General features: G+C 23.7%; 1 protein-coding gene across 1 annotated transcript; it reads right to left on the bottom strand.

The window, feature by feature from the left end:
• Window positions 1-2810: 2810 nt before the first annotated feature.
• LOC134833774 (odorant receptor 82a-like) lies at window positions 2811-8240 on the bottom strand. The gene is made up of 4 exons (XM_063848216.1): window positions 7486-8240; window positions 6359-6551; window positions 6144-6299; window positions 2811-2885 (listed from the first exon to the last, which is right to left on the bottom strand). The coding sequence occupies exons 1-4, from the start codon at window positions 8238-8240 to the stop codon at window positions 2811-2813; spliced, it is 1179 nt and encodes a 392-aa protein (XP_063704286.1).
• Window positions 8241-15601: the final 7361 nt, after the last annotated feature.

The raw sequence follows: 15601 nt of genomic DNA, 5'->3' as shown, positions 1-15601 counted from the left end.
AAAAAATACTTGAAGTAAAATTTTCATACACTTCCTCCATGGAAAAATATGAAGCATACACTTGACTAAACAAAAGGAATTTTTTCCATTCAGCGTTTCAGGCCTTTTTTACTTTCTAAACATCGTCGTACTCGATTTAAACCTAACATGATATTTCATTTTCTTCGTTGTTCGGAAAAAATGTAGAATACGAGAAGAAAAGAAAGAAAAATTTATACTTACATGAAATATGATAATAATACACAGACACAAAGGAGAAGGAGAAAGCCGCCTGCAGACCAAAGCCAACACAGAGAAAAACTGTTCATTCAACGATTTATTTAATTAGCTACCGTCTGACAGAACATTAGATTTTATTCTTTTCATTTCGCGCGCGCACATGGACTTTAGCAGTATCGAAGGGAAAAAAATTGGAACATGAAGCGAGGGATAAATTGTAGTACAAGGATCCATCTGACGACGTTACGATGAGGAGAGAAGTATATGATGAGGTAATTCAATTTTCTCTGGGCAACTCTAATTACATTGGATTATGTTGTAAGAAGTTTTTTATTGTGTTATATGGCTAGAAACGATTCGCGCAATATCTTGTGTGAAGGAAGTCCTTTAATAGCGAGATGAAAGGAAGAAGATGGATTCGAGCTTTCAGTAGAATTAGTTTCTCTTTCAAATATGATATTTTCTGTTAATATTGTTTAAAATATCAGTTCAGCAATAATTTTTTTATGAAAATGCAAGATTTCCATTGAAAAGAAGTGTCAAAATATTTTAACAATTAAATTTAAATATAATTTCCGATTTTTACAGAAATATAAAAAAAATAAAAATAAATTAATTTTTTATTGAATTTAATTTTTTTGTTTCTTAATAATTTAATATTTCTTTTAATATTAATTTTATATCTCATTATTTTATTTTTTTTTAGAAAAATATAAATAAAAAATTTTTTTTTTTAATTTTTGGTTTTAAAATTAAATTAATATTTTTTTATTTATTTTTAATTAAATTAATTAATTAATTATTTAAAAAAAAAAAAAAATTATTTAAATTAAATTTAATTTATATATTTTGTACCTCACTGTTTTATTTTTTATATAAAAAAATATTTTTGTTATAAAATTAAATATTGAATATTATTTTTTTTACATTTATTTTTATATTAATTAATTTTTTATTTTTTTATTAAAAAATATTAATTTAAAAAAATGTTTAAATTAAATTGTAAATGTTATTGATTTATTTTTTTTTTGCCCGATAATAATGAAAAATTTTATCACATAATTTTTGAAATAATCAAAAAAGTAAAATCCAATCAATGTTACTTTAGTTCAATGTCAATTTCTTTCCATGACGTCACTCATCCATTACTATCAAAATTCCCGCCCAAATTCCATTAAAAACCTCATAAAATACCAATCAATCATACGTCGCCATCGTCCTATTATTCCCTTTTATTGAGCTTTCCATCGTCGTCCCCATCATCATGTCAATTAATTGCAGTGCATTAACGCACACCGCCAACTAATAATTATTAACGTTTGATAAACTTAACTGCTATCGCACGCCATCTCCCCTCGTGATTTACTTACTTGTTTCCATCGTCATTAGCATCACTTTGTTATTGATTTCAACTCTCCTGATAAAAATCTGTAAAAGATAAAAAATCATAAAAAAGGTCCTTCTCGACATGAATTTACATAATGTTGTCTCAACTTTGTCTACTTTTACAAAAAAAAAAAAAAATTAAATGGAGACGTCTGCTTTCCGTTTTTTTTTTTATTATTTATGATATTGATGGAAAGTCGTCGTTGCGTTGTAAGTAATTTGTCATTTAAATGGTTATATAATAGCGGAGAAAACCAAAAAAAAAAGAGAAAAAAATAAATTTCGCTTCCATCATAATTCAACGTTGATGCTAATGTTTGCGTTGTTTGTCGATGCGACATTTTTCGTTCAAATTCACGCAAATAGTGTATTATTTGAATATTTTTTTTATTTATTTCACGGCGCTTTCAGAGGCAATTTTTCATGTGTCCCAACTTTAATAGTTCGAGTGAAAAATCGACTTCAATCTCACTGTCAATGTCGTCGTCGAGCAAAGTCGCACGTCTAATGACATGCATGTAATATCTGAGCATTTCTCAAGGTTTCGTCGTGAAAAAAAAACCGACACAAAATTTCATCAAGAAAAAAAAAATCGAGAAATATATACAGTAAGTTTCCTCTTCTAAATGTGATTATAATGACTTTTGTAATATTTTTTTCAGAATCAAATGAGCACATTGAGCAAAAGTAGAGTCAAAGGACGTGATTTGATATTATTTGACAATCTGGAAAGTTGAAGAGTTGATTAATCGCGTGACATTTGCATTGGTTTGTTGGAGACTTGTCAACGCATTTTACTTTTGACTTTAAACTGATATTAATTTAATTTTCAATTTTGAACTCAAAAATTTTTCTTTTGGGTAAAATAAATAAAATAAAAAAAATTAAAGGTTATTTGAAAAAAAAATTAAAAGCCCTTAAACTTCAATAAAATTATTTAGAAAATTTCAAACGATTGTCAAAAAATGTTTTGATCTTAGAATCCAGAGAAATCAGCTTAAATCTTCTGAGAATTTAATTAATTTTTTTAATTTAATTTAATTTAATTTAATTTTAATTTAATTTTTATTTTAATTTTTTTTTTATTTTTTAACTAAAAGAAAAAATCATTTAGAGTAAAATTAATCTTCTTTCAACTCACAGAGCAAAGTGCGTTGACAAGTCTCCAACAAACCAATGCAAATGTCACGCGATTAATCAACTCTTCAACTTTCCAGATTGTCAAAGAATATCAAATCACGTCCTTTGACTCCACTTTTGCTCAATGTGCTCATTTGATTCTGAAAAAAATATTACAAAAGTCATTATAATCACATTTAGAAGAGGAAACTTACTGTATATATTTCTCGATTTTTTTTTCTTGATGAAATTTTGTGTCGTTTTTTTTCCACGACGAAACCTTGAGAGAAATGCTCAGATATTACATGCATGTCATTAGACGTGCGACTTTGCTCGACGACGACATTGACAGTGAGATTGAAGTCGATTTTTCATTCGAACTATTAAAGTTGGGACACATGAAAAATTGCCTCCGAAAGCGCCGTGAAATAAATAAAAAAATATTCAAATAATACACTATTTGCGTGAATTTGAACGAAAAATGTCGCATCGACAAACAACGCAAACATTAGCATCAACGTTGAATTATGATGGAAGCGAAATTTATTTTTTTCTCTTTTTTTTTTTGGTTTTCTCCGCTATTATATAACCATTTAAATGACAAATTACTTACAACGCAACGACGACTTTCCATCAATATCATAAATAATAAAAAAAAACGGAAAGCAGACGTCTCCATTTCATTCTTTTTTTTTCGAAAAAGGAGACAAAGTTGAGACAACATTATGTAAATTCATGTCGAGAAGGACCTTTTTTATGATTTTTTATCTTTTTCAGATTTTTATCGGGAGAGTTGAAATCAATAACAAAGTGATGCTAATGACGATGGAAACAAGTAAGTAAATCACGAGGGGAGATGGCGTGCGATAGCAGTTAGAAATTTATCAGCACGTTATTAATTATTAAGTGGCGGTCGTGCGTTAATGCACTGCACATTAATTCACATGATGATGGGGACGACGATGGAAAGCAGAAAAGGAGCATGTCATCTGCAGAAATGGACGGCGTAAAAGGGTAATGTGATTTAATATGAAGCTATTTCATGTGAAGGGAAATGGTTCAAAAGGCAGAGTCAGTCAAATGGAGGACAATTTTACTCTTGTTGGATTCAGGGAATCTGTTTAAAAGATTGGAAGATAATTTGAACGTTTCAGGTGAGTAAGTTAACCTTAAAAATTTTTCTAAAATCTATTCCAATTAATTCAAACCAAGCAAAAACCTTTTCATTTAATGTTTTTTTTATTCAAAAAAATTTAGAAAATTTTAAAGAACTTATTTTTTATTACCTTTAACGATAAGGCTTATGGCTGATTTAAAAAAAATCGCATGTTTCGAAAAATTCTGAACCTAAAGTGTTTTGAAGCTGACAAATTTTAGAGGGCATTTCGAGGTTATTTTCCTTTAACATAAAAATTAAATTCGTTCAGTTCAAAAGTTAAATTCGTTCAATCAATTGATTAACTGTAAAAAAATAATTAAAATAAAAAAAATAATTAAAAATAAAAATAAAATTATTAAAACAAAAAATTTAAAAAAATTAATTAAAATAAAAAAAAAAATTATAAAAAAAGCAAAAAAAAAAATATATTAAAAATATTTTTAAAATAATTTAAAATATTATAATTTGTAATTTAAAATATTTTTATTTTTTTTTTATAAAAAATTAAAAAAAACATTTTCATTTTTTTTTTTATTTTAAATTTTTAAGAAAAAACCAGCTTGAACCCGAATCCATAAAAACTCAACTTTTTCTCAAGTGCATCGAACCTTCATAGCAACCGAAAGTTCCAACGAACCTCTTTTTCATAATAAATAATTTCTCTGAAATGCGGTGTAAAAATTATCAGACAATAAATTTCAATAAACTGTGACAAAAGAGCAAATTTCACCGCTAAAACGCAAATATTGTCATAGACTACAGAACTTGTCTCGACTTTGATTAAACATTTTTGTTGCGGTCTCTCTTCATCCCAAACTTCACCTCCAGCTTCATCTATTATTCAAAATATTCAAGAATTTCTCATCAAAAAGACAAAACCTTACCGCAAAATTTTGTTTAATATTATTTCGCAAAAAATTGTCTATCAAGGTGTCAATTTGGGAAGATTTTCAAAAAAAAAAAAATGGTCGACACTAAATTAAATAAAACAATTACGAAAATTTATAAAAAAAAAATTAAAGTTAACTTTTCTAACGAGATTGCAATAGACGGGAATTTTGTGACAACCTCAATATTAACCAGAACAATGTTCGTATGGAATACACCTGCTCAGATATTTGAAAAATATGTACAAAATTTTGTCATTTTCTCATCATACGAAGGTATAGGAGGAATTTTTCGCCGGAGTCTGGAAAATATTTTAACACATGCCGCTTTTGTGGCGTTACGTTGAATTCACGTAAGTTATAAACCAGACTGTTGTGAAAAATTCCTTTGAACCATGTCGATAAAAGATGAAAAAAATTGAATTTAAAAAAAATTTTAAATAAGAAAAATTAAATTTAAAAAACAAAAAATTAAATTAAAACAAAATAATTAATTAAAAATTAATTTTAAAAAAATTAAAAAAATTAATTTTGAAAAAATTTAATGAAAATTTTTAAAAAAAGTTTTATTATAGATTTCAAGAAAAAAAAAAAAAGCGTAAAAAGGAATAAACACCTGAAAAAAAATTTTTTAATTTAAAAAAATTTTTTTAAAAATTTTTTTAAAAAAAATAATTAAATTTGTTTTTTACTTTTTTTTTAAATTTATTTAAATTATTTAAAAAAAAAATTAAAAAAAATAATTAATTTCATAAAAATTGAATTTAAATAAAAAAAATTAAAAAAAAATTAATTTAAATTTAAAAAAAAAAAAAAATTAATTAAATAAAAATTTAAATTTAAAAAAATTAAAAAATATTTTTTAGATATAGTTTTTTTAAGATTTTCATTAAACTTTAAATTTCGAGACGATTTTAAGGAAGTTCATTTAAAATTTTAAAGAAAATCATTAATAAATGCATGAAAACTTGAAAAGACAATCTCATGAATGTGAAAAGTCAAATTTGAATAATAATAATTCTGTGAGCGAATTTCATTACGCGCTTCTTTGGTTCTCCTTTCGCAGCACATATTTAATTTGTTTGTCATCAATGTTTAAATATTTGCTCGCGAAAGGAGGTTTTAAATAATTTATAAGTTCATTCTTCCATTTTCAGCTAAAAACTCGTCTTTAAGGTGCAAAAATATTTTATTCGTGACTTTTTCTTCTAACATTCGACTATGTTTGAGTTGTTTGCTTTGAATCTTAGAATCCCTTCTTTATGAGAACAACTTGAGCCAAAGCGCAAAACGAATAGGATCGTGACAAAAGCTGCAAACGAGAAACGAGCCATAAATCCATCAAAACTATGAACGTGGCAGAAGAAACTTACATTCAAGAATGACACGAGCGATAAATCAATAAAGTCGCCAGCCGTTAGCGGTTTGGATCTTTGCGACTGTAGAATCACGAGTTTGAGCGTCTTTTGATGTTTTACAGGCAAGAGATACCAATTTGAGCAGTAGATGGCGTTGCCGACGCTTGTTAACTGTTTGAAAAAAAAAGCTAAAGAAAAATTTATTTAAAGAATTTGTGATTTTTTTGTACCCTTTCGTATAAAACTGAACCGAAATAGCTAATGAGACCTAAGTAAACAACGGAAACTATCGCCACAGGTGAGAATATTATCAAGCTTTTGTCGAGTTGAGTAGCTACAAAGGTAAAGCCGATGATGAAATACACGGCGGAGTTGTAAGCTAAAAGTAGCATCGAGAAAACACGGCTTGCGAGACGAATTATTCTGAAAATAAAAATTTTAAACTTGTCAGCTAAGAGATTTTAACAAATTTTAAAACTTCGAACAAAACTTCAAATTTTAAACTTTAATTTTTTTCCAAATTCTTCAAAGTTAATTTTTAAAATTTGGCAAAGTCGATTTAAAAATTTGAAAAATTTTTTTATCAAATTCTTCAAAGTTAATTTTTTTAATTTGCCAAAGTCGAATTAAAAATTTGCAATTTTTTTTTTCAAATTCTTCAAAGTTAATTTTTTAAATTTGTCAAAGTCGATTCAAAAATTTGCAAATTTTTTTTTAAATTTGCCAAAGTTAATTTTTTTGAATTTGTCAAAGTCGAATTGGAAATTTGCTAATTTTTTTTTTCAATTCGTCAAAGTTAATTGTTTATATTTGCCAAAGTCGTTTTAAAATTTGGAAAATTTTTTATCAAATTTTTCAAAGTTAATATTTTTTTTATTTGTCAAAGTCGAATAAAAATTTTTTATTTTTTTTTTAGATTTGCCAAAGTTAATTTTTTAAATAAGCCAAAGTCGATTTTCAAATTTTTTTTATCAAGTTCTGCAAAGTTAATTTTTAAAATTTGTCAAAGTTGATTTAAAAATTTGCAAATTTTTCTTTTCAAATTCTTCAAAGTTAATTTTTTAAATTTGTCAAAGTCGATTTAAAAATTTGCTAAAATTATTTTTCAAATTCTTCAAAGTTAATTTTTAAAATTTGTCAAAGTTGAATTCAAAAATTTGCTAAAATTATTTTTCAAATTCTTCAAAGTTAATTTTTTAAATTTGCCAAAGTCGCTTTAAAAATTTGGAAATTTTTTATTCAAATTTAATTTTTAAAATTTAATTTTTTTTTTATTTGTCAAAGTCGATTTAAAAATTTGCAAATTTTTTCTTTCAAATTTGCCGAAGTTTTCAAATTTTTCAATAAGAAATCTTACCCCAAAACATTCGTATGCATTTTAATAATCTCCTCCAACTCCCCTTTGACATCCTTCTCCTTTCCCGGAATTGTGCCATCATTAATTATCACCTCAACTGTCGCATCTACCAAATCCAGTTGGTATTTCGCATGAATCACAACCATCACAAGAATCGAATGCAATATCGGCGTCACACTTGTCGCACAATAAACTCCCAAGAACTGCGAGATATAATTCAGCAAGTAATACGGCAACTCGGTGTATGGCAAACCTGGAAAGTAAAAAGTTGCGGGCAACATGACAGTTCCGGTGAAAAAGTACAGAGGAATTGGCGGCAAAAAAATCACAATCAACAAAAACTTGAACCCATAAAACGTGACTTTGGCAAGAAGGATTGTCTCCCGAGCTGCTTTTCGAAAAATATCGTCATGGATTCGGATCAGACGAACATCCGTTGGCGAAATGTACAAGTTGCTGCACCAATCGAGCAAATATTTGCATTCTTTTCCGTAAACGAAAAGAAGCAAAGCTGCAAGGCAGGAGAATGAACCTGCACAAAAGAAAATGACACAAACTGCCCAGATTCCAAAAGATTCGAAGCTGCTGAGAAAAATTGTTGCATTAAACGTGTTGAGATACAAAAAGAACACCAAAATGGCGCAAATGATTTTCTGACGTCGCAAATTCAACGTGAAATAATCAAAAGTCCAATCAAAACCACATTGCGAAAGAATTTTTCGGTAAAATTGATGCAAAGCCGTAAACTTTTTCATCTTTTTGAACTTTTTTCACTGAACTCAAAAAAACTAATGCAAAATTTCCTCAAAACTTGAGCTTTTATATCTTTTGAACGAATGACGTGGAAATCATTGAAAACCAATCGAATTGCTGTGATTAAGTCGGAAATTCAATTAAATGTCGAATGTCAAGTAATTACAGCGAAGTAATTTAGCATATTTATGATTTCAAAGAGCAGCTTTTAAACGGTTGATTAAAGCCAAAGTTTCGTTTTGCAAAATGTATGCCAATTATAATTATGAATTTAAAATGACGAACCGAGAAATAATCTGATTGCAAAAGGATTGAATTATAAATGAAGCGATATACTTACCATTTTGCTACTTTGTCGAGGAAGACATTTCTTGGCAAGTGCTTTCATAAAGAGTCTTTTTCGTAATTTGCAAATAAAAAATTAACGTGAATTAGCGTGGGTTGGGGATTTATAGGAAATTTTAAAAAATTATTTTTTATTAAAAAAAAAAAAATTAAATAAAAAAAATAATAAAAAATTAAATAAAATAAAAAAATAAAAAAATTAAAAAAAAATTAGAATGAACAGAATGAATTAAAAATTTTGTTAAAATAATAAAATAAAATAAAAATAAATTAAATCTCTCTTAAGAAGATAAAAAAAAAATAAATTAAAAAAATTAAAAATAAAAAAAAATAATAAAAATAATAATAAAAATAATAAAAATGAAAAAAATTAATATTAAACTAAAAATTAAATAAAAACAACACAAAATAAAAAAAAACTTGATGAGTACAAAAATGTGTAAGTGTGATTTTTAATATTTTTTTCAAAAGTAAAAAAAAATAAATTAATAAAATAAATAAATAAAAAAATAATAAAATGAAATAATTAAAAAATAAAAAAAAAAAATTAAAAAATTATAAAGAAAAAAATAAAATAAAATTAAAATTTTAAAAAGAAATACAAAAATGAGTAAAAAATTCAAATTTTTAAAATTTTAAAATTATTTTTTAAGAAGAGTATCTAAAAATTTCCTTTAAATAAAATAATAAATTAATTAAATTTAGAAAAATAAAAATTAAATAATTAGAATTTAAAAAAATGAAAATATAAAAATTAATAAATAATTTTATTAAAAATCAATAATAAAAAGTAAAAATAAAATAAATTTTTTAAAAATAAAAATAGTATCAAAAATAACTCAGATTTTTTAAAAATTAATTAATTTAATTTTTCTGTTATGACAAGTCAATAGAAAATTTTACAATCATGTATTTTAACAGCTTTGTCGACATCAATTAATCTTCAGAAAAATTCAAGAAAATTTAAAAAAAATTTTTTTCAATGATTTTTGAACAATTTTTTTAACCTAACCTAAAAATACAAAAAAAAAATCTTAGCTCTTCAAAATAAATTAATAAAAAAACTTTCAATTCTCTCACAAACACAAACCTGACACTCGGATGATGAATTTCCACGCTCCAAACTGTAATCCTTTCATTCATTTCCCATAATTTATATACAGATCATTTTTATTATATATTTATGTGTGTAATCGTAAGATTATCGGTATTAACAGTTGTGACAGACAGAAGACATGTTTCCTCCTCTGCGCTCATTGTGTGACATCATATTTGCTCAAGGAGTTTCTTCCCACTCGATATTCATTTTATCAACACAAATACACAACAAGAAAGATGTCAAATAGATAAATTACGGATCATTTTCTTTCTTTACATTTATTGTATGGCCTAGTTTTCATACAAAACGCGGGAAAAAAGAGATCCATTCAATTCGAGAGGAAAAAAAGAGCTCACATTGTCACAACATGTGAAAATCCGACGAGAGTGAGAAAAGTGTCAGTGTCAATAATAATAAAACGTAAATAAATATCCTAACTGATAATGAAAGGTTTTTTCTTTCACATTATGATTGCTCATTTTTTTTTCTCGTTCATTTTGTGATCATTATCAATTGATTAATATAATATACAAATAAAAACGAGAGAGAAAAAATGAAATGAATTACATTCGGTGTCAATAAAATGATTAATAGCTGTCTTTTGTAGGAATTTTTTTTGTGTCTGAATTATTCGATTTTTTTTTTCTTTTCCAAGAAATTGTCGCGCCATATTTTTCAAAAAAAAAAAATAAATAAATAAATAAAATAAAAAAATTAAAAAAAATAAAATTAAAATAATTAAAAAAAAAAATAAAATAAATAAAAAATTAAAAAAAAAAAAATAAAAATTAAAAAATAATAAAATTTAAAAAAATTTTTAATTTATTAAAAAAAAATAAAATTAAAAATAAAAAAAAAATAAATTAAAAAAAATAAAATGAATAAAAATAAAAATAAATAAAAAAAAAAAAAAAATAAATAAATAAAAAAAAATTAAAAAAAAAATAATAATGAGGAGTACAAAAATGTGAAAGTATGATTTTTAGGAATTTTTTTCAAAAGTAAAAAGAAATAAATTAATAAAATAAATAAATAAAAAAATTAATAAAATAAAATAATTAAAAAAAAATAAATTCAAAAAAAAAAAATTAAATAAAAAAAAATAAAAAAATAACCATGAGGAGTACAAAAATGTGTAAGAATGATTTTTAAAAATTTTAAAAAAAAAATGGAAAAAAAATACAATCCGGTGCAAATTTTAATCAATGTTGCGGTTACATTACAAATCCGAACAAAATCTCTCACGTACCTCAATTAAAATATATTATTCTCGAACGTATTTAATTGATTTTAATTGGTTTATTCATGGCCAGCGCGCTCCTGTTCTTTATACTTTTCCATTGCGGAACTTTCAAATAAAATAGTATTAAATTCAAACAATACTCACGAGTATTTTTTTTCCTTTCAGCTACGACGCGACGCGACACCGGCATCTGCTCTTTCTATTTTATTACATTCATGTGTCATTAATTGAATTTTTTTTGCGTCTTTCGTGAATTAACGCACATTTTTTTAATTAAATTCTGGAGAATTATTTTTTTGCAATTTTTTTTTTCGGAGGAAAAAAATATATATTTTAATGGTCTCTCGGTATTCTATAACGAAAAAAAAATAAAAATAGTCATCAGGTTTATTTCAGGTGAAAAGGACAAAAAATTTAATTACACGTCTATTGAAACAAACAACATGCGAGGAAAAAAATATACACATGTCGAGTAGTAAATTACGTAAATAAAAGTTGTTGTTTTCGTTTTTAATTTTTTTTAAATAGAAAATGCAATTTTGTGTCCTTTTTGGAAAATTATTTAAAATTTTTTTTTTTTCATATAAAGATAAAAAAATTATTTAAAATTTAATTTAGAAACATATTTTTTTAAAATTGATTTTTAAAATTTTTTTTAATTTTTTTAAATTTTATTTTTTTTACATTAAATTTATTATTTATTTATTAATTAATTTATTTTAATTTAAAATTAATTTATTAATTTTTTTTAATTAAATAATAAATTATTAATTATTAAAAAAAATAGTTTCAGCTCAATCTTTTATTTTATTTTTTATTTTTTTGCAAGAATTTTTTTAAATAAAAATTTTAAAAATAATATTAAAAAAAATTAAATTTCAATTGTTTTTTTTTTCAAAAAATTATAAGAATTTAAAATTTAAAAATAAAATTTTATATATTTTTTAATTCAGGAATTTTTTTTTAAATATTTAAAATTTTATTTTTTTTTTAATAATTAATTGAAAATTATTATTAATTTACATTAAATTCATTATTTAAATTATAAATTTTTAATTAAAAAAATATTTAATTTTAATAATTTTTTTTTAAAAAATAAGCTTCTATGAAGTTTCTCGAACATTCTTTATTAGAAAAAATTTTTTTTTCGAACTTCTAGAAAAATTTTGATTTTTATTAAATTATTAAAATAAATTTAAATGTCAATAAAAATTTTAATTTTATACATTTTTTCAAAATTATTTTTAATGATTTTTAAATTTTTTATTAGAAATAAAAATTCATTTTAAACAAAACAAAGACAAATTAATTAAATTAATTTTTAAATTAATTTTTTTTTTTAAATAAATTGTTAAAATAATTTGTTTAAAATAATTGTTAAATTAATTTTTATTAAAATAATTAATAAATTAATTTTTCATTTATTTTTTAAATTAAAAAAAAAATAAAATTTAAAAAAAAAAACAAAATAAAAATTAAAAAAAAAAAATTAATTAAAATTTATTTTTTTTAATTTATTTAATTTTTTATTTCTTAAAAAAATTTAAAAAAAATTTTAATGCACTTCTATTAAATATTTTTTTTTGCCATAAAAATACTTTCACATTACCAAACAAGTAAAAACAGGTAGATTCGTACTTTCGATGATAAGCGGATTTTAATTTTAATTTTTAGCAAATTTTTGTTGGTACTGTGTCCTCTGACAACGACCCATTTGTCTAAATTTTTAAAATGTTTTTTATTTTATTTTGCAGCTAGATCGTCGCCAACGCTGCCCCGAAATCGCAAAAAAAAAGTTGATAAAGGTGAATTATTTGCATGTAGCGAGCATTAGTTGCCGGAACGATTTTTTTCGTGTCTATTTGGCGCGATGCATTTTTATGGCAAAACAACAAGCAGGAAAGGAAGATAGAAATCCACGTTTTTTTTGCGGGCAACACGAACGGAAGAGTCTTATACAGGAAGTATTATGGATGTTTTATTATAGCTTTTTCCTCGTGATGATTTGTTTATTTTTATTTCATTTCAGATTTTTTTTTACAAATTTTCACCTGAAAAAAAGCTTTAAATTTTATTTTCAAGCGAAATATGGAGAAATATTGGAAAACAAAACAAAAGAGACGAAAAACGAGAAAATCCAGAATAAATTATTTGTACGCGGCGTGCGACAAAAACAACACAAAAGAAGAAAATCATCGTTAGATTGAATCATCTATAACGTGAATTGACTATCAATTGACACAAAATTCGATTTTTCGAGTGTATTTCGTAAAATTTCCAACTGAACGGATTTATTGACGTTTCAATTAAGAGAGATTTCAATTTTCTTTCATCAAGATGCCATTCATCATCGACGTTTCAACGCAAAAAGCGATGCATCAGAAAATTAGTGAACGTCTTATCCTCGACGAAGACCATCATCATTTTTTTTCTCAAATCACAAAAGAAATCTTGATTAATATCTCCGGTTCCGAGTCTTTTGTTGATGACGGGAAAATTGCCTCATTTTCCGAATGCATCCATAAATCAATAAATCTCCATTTGCATTTAAATGGTTTTCGTGAATGAGCTGGGAAAGAAATGGCGAACGAGGCATCACACATATGCAAATCACAGGTGATATATTTGTATTAATCTATTCCGAGACCTATTCTTTATGAGAATTTATACGGAGAAAAATTTCAGTATTCTCACATCTCCGGCAGTGAAATGGAGTGAAGATAACAAACACGGAACCAAATAATAATAAGAAGAAGGAGAAAATGTTCTTGCTTCGGTATTTTAGTGAGAGGAAGGTTAAAGTTTACCACAAACTTGACAGTGTAGGAGCTACGGTTTGAAGAAGAGGTGAAGAAATGAAGTTGTTCAAGCAGTGATGGATTTATGCTGAAGGTTGTAACGTTAAGCCCCGGGTAAAGATTATTTTTTTTAGAGAAGATCTTAAAAAAATTGAAAAAAAAATTAATTTATTACATTTATTCCAAATCAAGCAAAAAATAATTAATTTTTTTTCAGGTTTAGAAAATAATTTAAAATTATTTTTAACTAAATTTATTTTTTTAAACATAAAAAAAATTAAATTAATTAAATAAATAAATATAAAAAATAATTAATAAAAATTAATTTAATTAATTTTTCCAAATCATGCAGAAAATAATTTTTTTTTTACGTTTAAAAAATAAATTTAATTAAAAATAATTTTAAATTATTTTCTTAAACCTGAAAAAAAAATTAATCAAATTTATTTCTATATTTTTTTTTTAAATCTGAAAAAATAATTATTTTTTAATAAATTAAATTATTTAAATAATTTAAAGAAAATAAAAAATAAAGAAAAAATAATTTAATTAATCCAAACCAAGTCGAAAATAATTAATTTTTTTACAAATTTAAAAAAATTATTTAAATTTTTTTTTTAATTTTTTAATTAATTTTTATTATTTTTTTTTGAAATGAAAAAAAAATATGATTTTTAAAGGATAAAATTAATTATATAAAAAATAAAGATAAATTTAGTTAAATTAAATTAAATTAATATTTTCAAATCAAGAAAACAATATTTTTTAACGTTGAAAAAAATAAAATTATTTTTAATCAATTTTTTATTTTTATTAATTATTTTAATCCTTAAAAAAATTATTTTTTGATAAGTTTTATTAATTAAATAAATAAGAAAAGAAACAAATAAATATTTAACTAATTTGATAAAATATAATTAAAACCAAGTAAAACATAAATATTTTTTTTAAGTTTAAAGTAAAAAATTTAAATAAAAAATTAAGTTTAATTAATATATTATTTAATTCAAACAAGAGAAATTTTTTTTTCGGTTTAAAAAAATAAATAAAAATTATTTTGAATTAAATTTATTTCTTTTTATTTATTTCATACCTTTTTTAATAAATTCAAAAATAAATTTTAATTAAATAAATAAAAATTAAATTAAATTAATTTAATTAATTATTCCAAATCAAGCAAAAAAAAATTTTTTTTCAGGTCCTCAACTCAAAAAAATATAATTCCATCTCTGTTTAATAAGAAGAAACAGAAGACGAAGAAAACAGAATGATTTGCATAATTTTCCCCTAAAGAGAAAGAGGATGTGTTCTATTTAAGGTAGATAATAGATGGATTATAACTCGAGCGAGATACTCATGCAGTGTAATTGTTATTAAGATATCCGTACTTTTTTTCGTTGTTGTTGTTGATTTTTCTTGCATGTAATGTGCTCACCGGAAAAGGACAACGATTCCTCGTTTCATTTCCTTGCAGGAGAAAAATATTTTTAAACTTTTGTTGTTGTATTTTTCCAATCAGATAATTCAATAAAAATAAATAAGCTGGGATACTCTTGCCTTCTTCGAGATATTTTCCCTCAGCATTTTCTTTTTTTTTTTAGATAAAAGTTGTAATCATGCAACAATTTCCTGAGTAAATTTTTACAATGTTGCAGTAAATAAACGATTTCGAGGAATTCAATGAGAGTTTCCTTTTATTTTGCTGCTGTTTCTCGGAGAAACCTAATGGATTGAGGGAAAAAAATATCATTGAAGGAAAATTTTCAACATTTTTTTTATCTGTTTTATGAGATTATGAGGAATCAATAAAAATTGAAAATTTAATTTTATTATTGACGAAAATTTCTAAAAGAATCTCTTTAAGATTTTTAACTAAGA

The sequence above is a fragment of the Culicoides brevitarsis genome, chromosome 3 (assembly GCF_036172545.1).
Source record: "Culicoides brevitarsis isolate CSIRO-B50_1 chromosome 3, AGI_CSIRO_Cbre_v1, whole genome shotgun sequence".
Classification (NCBI taxonomy): Eukaryota; Metazoa; Arthropoda; class Insecta; order Diptera; family Ceratopogonidae; genus Culicoides; species Culicoides brevitarsis.
This window is presented reverse-complemented; position numbering and strand designations above follow the sequence as displayed.

Excerpts from the sequence above, each read along its gene's own strand:
- LOC134833774 (XM_063848216.1), bottom strand. The coding sequence starts at position 8,240 with ATGAAAAAGTTTACGGCTTTGCATCAATTTTACCGAAAAATTCTTTCG. Across the intron at positions 6,552-7,485 it reads ATGCATACGAATGTTTTGGG|AATAATTCGTCTCGCAAGCC; the intron begins GTAAGATTTCTT and ends TTTTATTTTCAG. Across the intron at positions 6,300-6,358 it reads GTTCAGTTTTATACGAAAGG|TTAACAAGCGTCGGCAACGC; the intron begins GTACAAAAAAAT and ends TTTTTCAAACAG.